This window comes from Hyla sarda, chromosome 6 (genome assembly GCF_029499605.1).
Source record: "Hyla sarda isolate aHylSar1 chromosome 6, aHylSar1.hap1, whole genome shotgun sequence".
NCBI lineage: Eukaryota > Metazoa > Chordata > Amphibia > Anura > Hylidae > Hyla > Hyla sarda.
The window spans coordinates 156,913,660-156,926,740 of NC_079194.1; the positions used below are offsets into that span (position 1 = coordinate 156,913,660).

Consider the following 13,081-nt stretch of genomic DNA (forward strand, 5'->3'; position numbering starts at 1 on the left):
TCCCGCGATCAGGCATCTTATCCCCTATCCTTTGGATAGGGGATAAGATGTTTAAGCACCGGAGAACCCCTTTAATAACCAACACCCCTATAGCAGCATCCTCCTGGGGCAGTTTATTGGGGTGGAGCCATATTGACTGTGACGTAACTGTAGGAGGGTGCAGAGATAACAGTCACACGAGGGCCCTGTGACTGAAAGGGCCCCAAGGCACCTTTTCTCCATAAGAAGATACCAATAGTGTAAATGACACATGGTAGACACGGGGCTACAGATTTTGCATTGGGGCCCACAAGCTCTGAGTAATGATGTTGGTGCTGGTATTAATCACTGTAGGGGATTTATACAGTAGAATAGGGAATCTCTGAACTCTCCCTTTCTGCATAGCATTGTGTATCTTTATTGTGTTTAAAGCCACGGTCACCAATTTAGGAATCCTTTCCAATGTTATGGATGTCACTGAGGTCTACTCTGCAAAGCCGTCAAGCAATTGATTTTCTTAAAGCATGGATCCCCGTAAGCTGTGCTGCACTTCAAGGACAGGATGCGTTCTTTTGAAGTTTCTATCCCTTTTTAATGGTGTCCTCAAACACAAGGGTTTACTTTCATAATATATTCAACATGATAAATGCTGGAGAAATGAATAGGAAGGATGACCCCATGACCTGCATTCATAAAGTCCAGCTGAAAAGAAGCATTCCTCCTGTGATGGGTTTTTGTTACTGGTAAATGCAGAATTACCCTAAAGGTATGGAACTGGAATGGGAATATCCAGACTTTTATAAATAATACTGGAAAGTAGCCTATAAGCTGCTTTGACCCCCTTTAAAATTGCCGACAGCCCTATACAAAGGTGAGGGAGAGGAATGTTATGATACTTTTAGCATCCAATCAGGAGACTGCTAGAGCTGTCAGTAATAGTGGAGAGGAGGAGCCAGGGCCCTAAATACAGATAGCACAAAAAACCTAGTGAGAAGAGCCTGCCTACTGGGCGCCTGCTGTAATGGCGGCTGGGACATCAAACAGAGTTTTCTTGGTAATGCAAGTTACATCTTTACACATCCCTCCCCGGCCACAGTAAAGGGCAGAAATTGCTGACAGATTCCCATTAGTTATTGAAAAGTTCTACAACTCTCCAACATGCTTTGTGCTTCAGTTCCTGCTTGCTGTCAGTGAACATTCTTACCGGAAGCTAAAAACACATCCTGCGTTACTCCTGTTTACACTGTTAGTTTGTATCATTATAGAAATTACTTTGTGAGACAAACAAAGCAACAGCAGCACATATTGTTTTTGTCCTGTCTCCAGGCTTGTTAAAGGGGTACTCCGCTGCTCAGCGTTTGGAACAAACTGTTCCGGACGCTGGAGTCAGTGCTGGGAGCCCGTGACGTCATAGCCCCATGCCAAGTCCTTTGCTGGAGGACTGCAGCACACAGCCATCATGACTGGGAAAGAGACTGTACATGTGTGTATATGTCTCACAGAATTGAAGAGTCCCGTAGGATAAAACAAGTGTACACATGTCCGATGACATGACATTTTATTGTATATGGATGACACATAATTGTTACATTCATGACAGCCATTGGGTTTTGCTCTGGTCATACAAACACTCATATCAGTAATTGACAGGTCACTAATGTTGACACTGTGTCAGTGTAGATTATGAGTTTTTTCTTCGTCTTCTGTTCTTTTGTGTATGTGTGTGTGTTGCTATCTATGTATCTGTATATGATTCTGTGCTTGATAATTCATCCTCCTCCTGGTAGTGTATGTCATTGTTCATGCACCAGTGCACTGGTTCACATATTCATGTTATAAAGTCAATGGATCACATTGTGTATTCTCCACTGTCTTGTCTGGAGCAGCAGCGCCAACTGAAAAGATCAGGAAAGCAACGTCCTTCAACGCTTCAAAGGTCAACTTGTGTTCCTGCTGCTCTCTTAATGACAGAGCCCTGATCATGGCGCATATTATGCTGCCAAGCAGAAGATGGCATTGGAGCATCGCAGCGTTACATCTGCGTTAAGCCACGAGATTGATGACAGAACTGATCAAGTCACTTTAGATGGCTGCTTTCCATGTCCATCAACCCCCCTAACCTCTCCTATGCATATTTCTGTTGCTGGATGGAAAGGAGTGGCTTTATTTTCTGCTCCAATGAGTGACTCTTCTGTGGTGACAACAAAAAGTAGTATGAATGCTTCTCTTTTTGACGGCATCCTGACAAGTATTGTCAGCTCATCTATGTCTGTGAGAGTCTCATTCAGTCACATCACTTGAGAGCTTTTCAGTGGTTCTCAGGCATTCATAGCTGAAGTAAGGATTATATTGTATCACTGAAAAGAATTAGCTAATGCATGGAAAAGAAAAAAAGATGTTTGCATAAAATGTGAACACCACTCTCAGGACATTCCGGATGTTAACTTCTCGTGTTCTATGGAGAGACTCATAGCAGCTCGTACTGGGAGAGAACTCAACTTTCTTCAATGTTGGGACAAATGGCTGCACTCTGGCTTTAGAGGGTCTCCATGACTCTCACCACCTATCACTCATATATTGGGACTTCTTTATGATTTTGTTCTACTTACCTTAGGTTTTCAGACTGTTTAACATATGCTAACATTGCCAAGTTATGTGCATACATCAGCTGGCTATGATGTAGGATTTCTGATGGGTGTACTACTGACTTCTTTTTTCTTATTTTCTCCTTACCCCCTCTTTTGTTTCCCTCTTGTATATACTACTGTTATAATGCATTTGGGCATTGCTATGCCCGTGTTTATGTCTGTTCCCATCTTATACTTCAATAAACAGACTTTGGATTAAAAAAATAAATTAAAAAAATGTGAACACCAATTTTTAATACCACACTTTTTTTCTCAGATCTGAATGCATGAATTTAAAGGTCTAGAGCCTGAGGCTGCACTACTGAGAGACTTTGATGACCTAGAGATTGTTTGCATTCTAATCTAAATACACATCAATGTTCACATATGCACACTATGGGTGTGTTCCCACACGGCGTATACGCAGCGTATTTCACGCTGCGCAAATTTACGGCAGCAGCGGGAAATACGCTGCGTATTCCTTGCTCACTATACACTCAGGGCTTTCCGGCGGCAGCCCTATGTGTGCAGTGGGTTTTGGAGGCGGAGCCGCGCGTCACAGTCACACAGGCACACGGCCCGCCTCTAAAACTCACTACACGCAAAGGGCTGCCGCTGGAAAGCCCTGTGTGTATAGTGAGCAAGGAATTTGCAGCGTATTTCCCGCTGCTGCCGTAAATTTTGCGCAGCGTGAAATACGCTGAGTATACGCCATGTGGGAACGCACCCTAAGAACTGGAAATATGCAGTTTGGTTGTAGACACACTGGTGTTTTAGACCCACACAATATCAGAGATTTAGTTAGCAAAGTACATGAAGAGTTCTGCCACAAATTGCATGAAAGAAGTGTCGTACATATTGTATGTGTCAGATTTAGTAATGGCATGCACCATTATTTTGGTGCAAAATATGGATGTAGAGTAAGCCAGCGCAGAGATTGCAAGAAGAAGAACGAGGGAGAAAGAAAAGTGTATAACATTATCAAACAAAATCAGGAGTATACACCACTGTGATCAATTACTCGCCGTTTCTGCCTCTCTTGTCTAGTTGTATGCTGTCTATATATAGGACAGTATTGATAAATCTGCATCAAGATCTCCACCACAACATTGCACCTGACAAATATTAAAAACAGGTTTTTACTTGTTAACTTGATATTTTGCTAATGTTTTTTGAGTAGGTTGTGCAGACTCATCTGTGCTACTGCGGAAAACTAGTCCTTCATGGACTAGTTTATAAATGGGCAGTTTGCCCTTAAATCATCTGCCTTTCCAGTGCTGGTTGATATGAATGGAATATTATTGTTACTGTTGTCAGTAATATCTGTGTCTGTCTTCTTTTAATTTCAGCCTTTTGGTGTTAATCAGCCAGGTCCATACATCATGTACATGACAGTGGATGCTAATGGTTATCTTAAAAACGCATCAGGTAAGATAAAAGTGCACATTACATGTGGAAGTGGAAGGATTACGCAGGTGCTTAGACATAGGCAGTCTCCTTCGTCTGACTTAACAATTGCTATGACTGTGTAATAGATAACTGTGTAATTTGAAAAGACCTCTCTAGCATGCAAATGTATTTGAAACTCGTTGATCTGTTGCCCCACGAAAAGATTTTCCGTATATACTCGAATATAAGCCGACCCGAATATAAGCCGAGGCCCCTAATTTCACCCCAAAATCCCAGGAAAAGTTATTGACTCGAGTAATAGCCTAGGGTGGGAAATACATCATCCCCCCTGTCATCATCCAGACCCCCGTCATTAACACCCTCATCATCATCACCCTGTCATCATTCCCCCTTCATTATCACCCTGTCATCATCTCCCCTTCATCATCACCGCCTGTCATCATCCCCTTGTCATCAACCCACACCCCCCTTCATCATCCCCTTGTCATCATCCCACCCCCCCTTCATCAACCCCCTGTCATCATCCCACACCCCGCTTCATCATCCCCTTGTCATCATCCCACACCCCCCCTTCATCATCCCCTTGTCATCATCCCACACCCCCCCTTCATCATCCCCCTGTCATCATCCCACACCCCCCCTTCATCATCCCCTTGTCATCATCCCACCCCCCCCCTTCTTCATCCCCTTGTCATCATCCCACACACCCCCTTCATCATCACCACATGTCATCAGTCCCCCCGCCCCCCCCCCCCCTTCATCTTCACCGCTTGTCAATGTCTGATACAGTGGTCTTCAACCTGCGGACCTCCAGATGTTTCAAAACTACAACTCCCAGCAAGCTCGGGCAGCCATCGGCTGTCCGGGCTTGCTGGGAGTTGTAGTTTTGAAACATCTGGAGGTCCACAGGTTGAAGACCACTGCGGCCTTCGACATCATCCAGCCCCCCCCCCCCCCTCTCACCCCCTTCAGTTCTGTACTCACCTCCGTTCGGTGGGACGTTAGGGTGCGCTGGTCCGGTGCTGCAGGACTGTCCGGTGGGGAGGTCGTCCGGTGGGATAGTCGTTCCGGGCTGTCCATCTTCACCGGGGGCCCGGAACGGCTATCCCCACCGGACAGTCCTGCAGCACCGGACCAGCACACCCTAACGTCCCGCCGATTGGAGGTGAGTACAGAACTGAAGGGGGTGAGAGGGGCGGGGGGGGGGGTGCTGGATGATGTCGAAGGCCGCAGTGGTCTTCAACCTGCGGACCTCCAGAGGTTTCAAAACTACAACTCCCAGCAAGCCCGGACAGTCGATGGCTGCCCGGGCTTGCTGGGAGTTGTAGCTTTGAAACATCTGGAGGTCCGCAGGTTGAAGACCACTGAGGGCGGAGAGTTCACTTGAATATAAGCCGAGGGGGGAGTTTTCAGCACGAAAAATCGTGCTAAAAAACTCTGCTTATACTCGAGTATATACGGTATCACTTATCCACAGGTGATAAATGTATGATTACTGCAACACCCAAAATGTCCACAAGGGGCATCCTGAGCCTCCAATTTCTGAGAAGTTTCAGTGGAGCAGTGTTGATTCTCATGCCCTGCCAATCTGTTCATTGTCTGTTTGACTGTCCAATATAGCCAAGTAGTGCACATGCATGACCAGTACGCTGTTTAAACTCCTATAAAACAGAGAGCAATGAATCCCCTTTTTAGTGTTTGTGGGCAACCCAGCAGTGAGACCCAAATAGTTTAATATTGGTCATCTGTCCCATAGATAAGTAATAAATGTTTTCCCTGGCATTACCCCTTTAGCTAAAACAGCATTCCGGGATTTTTTTTTTTTTTCCTCTTATGCAGTGCTGGCTTTAAACTGAGAATGATGGAGAGGTCCTTGTGCATGTCTTCTACTTACCTGTCTTAGCTGATGTGACAGGGATGAAATATGCTCCATTTTGGGTGTGCACAATTAGGGATATTTATCAAAGACCTTTGCAAATTGCTTGTTTTTTTAAAAAGTCCTCTGAAAAATTAAAGAAGCAATCTGATTGGTTGTTTTGGACAACTGCTCCACTTTTCCTCTGCACTGGTTTTGATAAATTTCCAGAAATATCTCTGAAACAACTTTGTAATGCTGCCTACATTTACCGTGAATCCTCTGGATTTAGCTGGGGTATTTATTGCACTTGGTCTTCTTATCAGGCTGCTAGTGCTGGAAATATCCCAAGTGAACTTATTAGACTCATTAGTGAGTTTGGGTCAGTTCACAATATGCAGTTTTCATGCATTCTATTACTCTAATTATGTTTTTTTTTTTTAGAGAAATATGGGAGGTCATTTACTAATGTGATCCCGACTTGTTTTTTTTGGGCTCCCAAATTGTGGGTTTTTTAGATCTTGCAACCAAAAAATCCTAAAAACCCAACCAACTTTCCATTTTACTCAGAAAACCCAAAAAGGAGGTGTGGCTGTTGGGAAAAAGGTTGTGGTCACAGAAAAAGGGCCTTATCCCCAACAGTTTTGGAAAAATCCAAACAAATGTACTTAAATGTGGTAGATTTGAGCTCAGGAAAACCCTATAGCTCAGAGCAGTTGAAAAAAAGCAAAACATAGGGAAAAGCACAAAATGTAGGGAAAATTTGTAAATACCTTGAAAAAATACTTGTCAGGGGAAAAAACCCTTAAAGGGGTACTCCGCCCCTAGCATCTTATCCCCTTTCCAAAGGATAGGGAATAAGATGTCAGATCGCGGGGGTCATTCCGCTGGGGACCACCGGGATCATCTCCCCTCCCATACACTTGCATTAAGGGGCGGGTCGTAACGTTACGAGGGGGCGGAGCTGTGATGTCACAATGCTCCAGCCCCTGTATCACCGGTCATTACGCACAGAGCGAGTTTGCTCTGTGCAGTAATGATAGCGGGATCCTGCAGCGGAGATCCCGAGGTCCCCAGCAGCGGGACCCCCGCGATCTGACATCTTATCCCCTATCCTATGAATAGGAGATAAGATACTAGAGGCGGAGAACCCCTTTAAAGAAAACTCCACTCCACTCTTAGTAAATGAGGGCCATTGTCATGATCCAAAAGTAATTTGACTTACAGTGTCTCACATAATTAAGTACACCCCTCACATTTTTGTAAATATTTTATTATATTTTTTCATGTGACAACACTGAAGAAATGACACTCTGCTACAATGTAAAGAAGTGAGCGCACAGACTGTATAACAGTGTTTAATGTGTTCTTTCACACAGCCATAAAGGTCTTAACCTGAGTAACAAAAGTGAGTACACCCCTAAGTCGAAATGTCCAAATTGGGTCTAAAGTGTCAATATTTTGTGTGGCCACCATTATTTTCCAGCACTGCCTTAAGCCCTTTTGGGCATAGAGGTTACCAGAGCTTCACAGGTTGCCACTGGAGTCCTCTTCCACTCCTCTATGATGACATCACAGAGCTGGCACTCCCTCACCTTCCCTTTGAGGATGCCCCAGAGTTGCTCAATAGGGCTACGGTCTGGAGGCATCTTTAGCAAGGCAGTGGTCGTCTTGAAGGTGTGTTTGGGGTCAGTATCTTGTTGGAATACTGCTCTTTTGCCCAGTCTCCCAAGGGAGGGGATCGTGCTCTGCTTCAGTATGTCACAGTACATGTTGGCATTCTGGGTTCCCTCAATGAACTTTAGCTCCCCAGAGCATAACACTTCCATCACCATGCTTGACTGTAGGCAAGATACACTTCTCTTTGTACTCCTCGTCTGGTGTTTTAGGAATATTTGATGTCTTATGGCTGTGTTCACACATTAACTTTTTTACAGCATTTTCCATACATTTACTGCATATTAGCTGTTTTTGAACATCTATACCATATTTTGCACAATATCTCAATTGGTTCTATGATTTGGGTAGAATCGAAGTAAAAACATGAAAAAAGCTGCAAGAAACACAATATTTGAACATAGGAGAAGAGATGTTGAACTTCTGAACCCTAATACGTAGCAGATGGAGCTGGGAGGGGAGGGGGGGGGGTCTGGGAGATAGTAGGAGGGGATCTGGTAGGTAATGAAGTCATCATGTAGTCCACGGGAAGTCAGAAGCAAGGTCTGACATCCAGTCACTCACATTAAGTACAGTAACTTTTTTGAGTCAGACTGGTGATCACATGACCACGTTAAAATAATAAAAACACATGGATATAGGTGTGCTGGGATAAAACAATTAATGCTGTATGACTAGTGATGGTGAGGGTACATGATATTGAAGAAGAAAAAACAGACACACACAGGCAGGATTTTTCACCTCCAAATATACACATTTTTAACCAATGTATATTAAAAATACAGTGGTCCCTTAACATACGATGGTAATCCGTTCCAAACGGACCATCGTTTGTTGAAACCATTGCATGTTGAGGGATCCGTGCAATGTAAAGTATAGGACAGTGGTCCACAACCTCCGGACCTCCAGATGTTGCAAAACTACAACTCCCAGCATGCCTGGACAGCCGTTGGCTGTCCGGGCATGCTGGGTGTTGTAGTTTTGCAACATCTGGAGGTCCGCAGGTCGTAGACCACTGTTAGAGGAAGTTGTACTCACCTGTCCCCACTGCTCAGGACCTTCACCGCTCGTCACCGCTGCCCGGGATGTCGCCGTCCATCGCTGTCACCGCGTCCCCGAGGTGTCCCCGATGCTCCGGCAAGGCCTCTGCTTCCCCGGCATCCTCGCTCTCCGTTGCCGCCATCATGTCGCTACGCATGCCGCTCCTATTGGATGACGGGACAGCGTGTGCAGCGACGTGATGACGTCGATGGAGAGCGCCGACGATGCAGAGGATCCCGAAGAGGACGCGCCGGAGCCCCGAGGACAGGTAGGAGACCATCACCGGAGCTCACAGGGCACCGTAAACGGCTATCCGGCGGCAGCTGAAGCAGTCAGCGCTTCGGATAGCCGTTTATGCGATTGCCCCAACATACAAAAGCATCGTATGTTGATGCTGCCTTCAACATGCGATGGCCTCTGAGAGGCCATCGCTTGTTGAAATTATCGTATGTCGGGGCCATCGTAGGTCGAGGGATCACTGTGCACATATAATGTTATTGTCTACATTATATAAAAAAAAATTTGCAAATGACAGGTAGACTTAAATCTGTTTCTCACAAGTGGTCTAGTTGCTTGTTACTTTATAATAATCCTCCCGACTTTGATGGAAATCACGTCTGCAATAGACTTCCAGTGTAGTTAAACTGAAGTCACTGACCATAGTATCAGTTCACAATTATTTGAATGACTACAGATTTTCACATTGCAGTGAATGGGAGCTGTCCTATAGTAGGTTGGGTGTACACAGGCCAGTAGGGGGATCCATGGAAGCAGTGCCAGAGTTATTTTTTTGTCTTGTTATTTAAGGTGCTCTGCTGTTTTCTGGATGGAAATGCATAAAAATTCCCTTGCATATTTTCCTGTGGCTATTGATCAGAATTGCTGTTTTCCAACCCATGTGAACATATTATAATAGATACCAACTACAGTGTGAAGAAAATATCAGCTTCCGATACAAGAAGTGAATTAAAGGCCTCCTTAGATATGCATCTAATGGTAGTTATTGGTCACAACTATACCCTAATGGAACTGCGCTAAGGATGTCACAGTACATGTTGGCATTCTGGGTTGCCAATGCAGCCAACTCATTTCCATTATGATATCTTCCTGAAGGTTCTGTCCCTTTTATAGCTGATGTACCTGGTTACTTTGCATTAGAATAGTTTCAGCTTTCCCCCCAGCCAATTGAGTATCAATGCTGTGTTGTTGACAAGGGAAATTGTATTAGTAAGGGAAATCGCACTGGCAACATTTACCCTTGTTGCTCTCAGTCCACTTATTGTTAATGCTGCATTTGATCAAACATTTTCTCTATAAAAAAGTATTCCACTGCAATCCTACAGTGCTGGACACTGACAATACTAATATGAACAAAGTTCTTTCCTCTTCATCTCCAGCAGGTGTTATACCGCGAAATTTAAAGGGATTTTTTCTTTCTTGAAGCATCTTCAGAAATTATAGATAAGAGCTTAAAGGAGTACTGCAGTCTTAGACACTTATCCCTATCTGCAGGGATCCGTAAAGCTCTATGGGAGACACGGGGATGCACGAATGCGTCAGGAGATCGTGGGGGGTCCCAGCGTTCGGACCCCCTGCGATCAGACACTTATAGGAGATAAGTGTCTATGGCTGCAGCTCTCCTTTAATGGATGAAGAGGCATTCATTATAACAATGCCATTCATGTGGTGGAGGTCAAGCACAGAATTCTCCAGCTGGTTTCACTGGTGGTAACATTAATGCTGTCTCAGCATTGTATTCAATGCCAGAACAGGGTCAGGACACACAGGCTGCAGGTACTTTCATTCTGCAGTAGACCTGTAATATTTGTGTTGTGACTTTATAACTAAACTGAAATATCATCTTTAAAATTACATTGGTTAATTGTGCTACTTTATGGTTTTGGTTATTTTTTAGTTAATTGCCATACCCTGCTTTAAGGGTATATGCACATGGCATCTTTTACCTGGTAGTGGAAAAATAAACCACAAAATATGCAGCAAAGGTTTCTGTTTTGAGCATGTTTTTTTAGTGTTTCCCAACCATGGTTCCTCCACATTTTGGCTGTCCAGGCATGCTGGGAGTTGTAGCTTTACAACTAGAGGCAGCTCATCCAATGGCTAATATGTATCCAGGATTTCAAACAGATTTTTGATATTGGAAATATCTGTAAAATGATGTGCTGCAGGTCACAGTGTAAACTGTGACATTTATTCCTATTGAAAACCATGAAACACACATTGCATCATTTTGGTATAAATTATACATCAAATATCTTCATATGAACCTGGTTTTAAAGAGGAGCAGCACTTTAAAACTGATTTGCATAACATATTGCTTGAATAGCAATTCCCTAATAGAGTGTTATAGAAATAGTTGTTTCTCATTAGTTTGTGTATCCACTCTGCTGTCCGATAGTCAGCAGTCCATTCCTTTGGCATTTCATTTTTTTATTATTATTACCTGTTAATCCAGTATTCTGCAAAACCATAATAGCCTTCCTCCAAAATTCCCCTTTTCTTGCTGATGGTTCTATGCTTGCGGTTTAGTCATTCTACCCTTGCCATTATATAATGTCTCTATGTACTGACTTTTTTGCATTTATGTTTATACATAGTAGTCTAATAGTGCTGTGGTATAAAGTGTGGTGGAGAACATGATATGATGTACATTATCTCACATAAGTAAGAACACTACATTTTTGTAAATATTTTACTATTTTCTTGTGACAACACTGAAGAAATTACACTTTGCTACAATGTAAAGTAGTGAGTGAAGAGCCTTTATAACCGTGTTTAACCCCTTATCAACATAGGATGTAAATGTACGTCCTGGTGCCCTGGTACTTAATGTGCCATGATGTACATGGAAATGTAAAGTGTATGTATGGAAAATGCAGTCCAATGTACATCCTGTTCAATGTATGCAATCCTTGAACAGCAGTTTGAGGGTGCATATTGTTGTGCGAGATGTGTGCTAGTTGTTCGTTTGGAAGCCCAGATCCTGCATCTAGAGGAGCGACTGGCAACAATGAGAAGCATTAACAACATGGAGAGGAGTCTCCTGCTCACTGAGCAGGCACTCTCGGGAGTAGAGGTGGGGGAAGACAGTGGGACGGAGTTGCAGGACAGTCAGGCAGTTAGCTGGGTTACAGTTAGAAAGTGGGGTAGGGGAAAAAGTGTCAGGGAGGCTAGTCCTGAACTGGCACACCCCAACAAGTTTGCCGGCTTGGCAGATGAGGGGGATGCCATTACAGAGCTAGCAGAACTGCAGCAGGATACTGCCTCTGACTGCCAGGGGGGGTGTCTGCTCCAGTAAGGAGGGAGGGAGGAGTACGGGGCAGGCCAGACAGGTACTAGTGGTGGGGGACTCAATTATTTGGGGGACAGACAGGGCAATCTGTCACAAAGACCAGGATCGCCGAACAGTGTGTTGTCTGCCTGGCGCACGAGTTCGGCACATCACGGATCAGGTTGACAGATTGCTGGGCGGGGCTGGAGAGGACCCGGCAGTCATGGTACATATTGGCACCAATGACAAAGTAAGAGGTAGGTGGAGTGTCCTTAAAAATGATTTCAGGGACTTAGGCTGCAAGCTTAAGGCAAGGACCTCCAAGGTAATATTTTCTGAAATACTACCAGTACCACGAGCCGCACCAGAGAGGCAGCGGGAGATCAGGGAGGTAAACAAGTGGCTCAGAAGCTGGTGTAGGAAGGAGGGGTTTGGGTTCATGGAGAACTGGGCTGACTTCGCTGTCGGTTACCGGCTCTACCGTAGGGACGGGCTGCACCTCAATGGGGAGGGTGCAGCTTTGCTTAGGGAGAAGATGGATAGAAGGGTGGAGGAGTGTTTAAACTAGGGACTTGGGGGGAGGGAACCTACAGCAAAGAGGGGGAAGATAGTGTAGATAGAGAGGTGGGAATTATAAATGTACCTGGGGGTGGAGCGGAGGGAGGGGTTAGAATAGTTAATAGGAATAGGCTTCATAGGAAAATAAAACTTACATCCTTGAATCCCATTAACCCCAATAACATAAAGGATGGAAATGTAAACTGTATGTTCACAAATGCCAGAAGCCTAGCAAATAAAATTGGGGAGCTTGAGGCCTTGATACAGGAGGAACATATTGATATAGTTGGGGTCACTGAGACATGGCTGGACTCCTTCCATGACTGGGCTGTCAATCTGCAGGGGTTTACATTGTTTCGCAAAGATAGAATGAACAGAAAAGGTGGTGGAGTCTGTCTGTATGTAAGAAGTGGTATGAAGGTCAGTGTGAACGATGCCATAGTGTGTGATGATTCTGAGGATGTGGAATCACTGTGGGTAGAATCACAAAAGGAGGGAAATACTGAAAAAATTATATTTGGTGTAATCTACAGACCCCCTAATATCACTGAAGAGATAGAAGGTCGGCTGCATAAACAAATAGAGAGGGCCGCCCGGGCAGGCACAGTGGTAATAATGGGAGATTTTAACTATCCAGATATAGAT

At 44.4% G+C, this 13,081-nt stretch overlaps 1 protein-coding gene across 1 annotated transcript in view; it reads left to right on the forward strand.

Moving 5' to 3' along the window:
* Positions 1 to 13,081, forward strand: part of ITFG1 (integrin alpha FG-GAP repeat containing 1) — a 267,878-nt gene that overhangs the window by 191,085 nt on the left and 63,712 nt on the right. Inside the window, exon 14 of the mRNA XM_056525641.1 lies at positions 3,956 to 4,034. Coding sequence (XP_056381616.1) covers positions 3,956 to 4,034 — 79 coding nt within the window. The remainder of the gene's footprint in view (positions 1 to 3,955; positions 4,035 to 13,081) is intronic.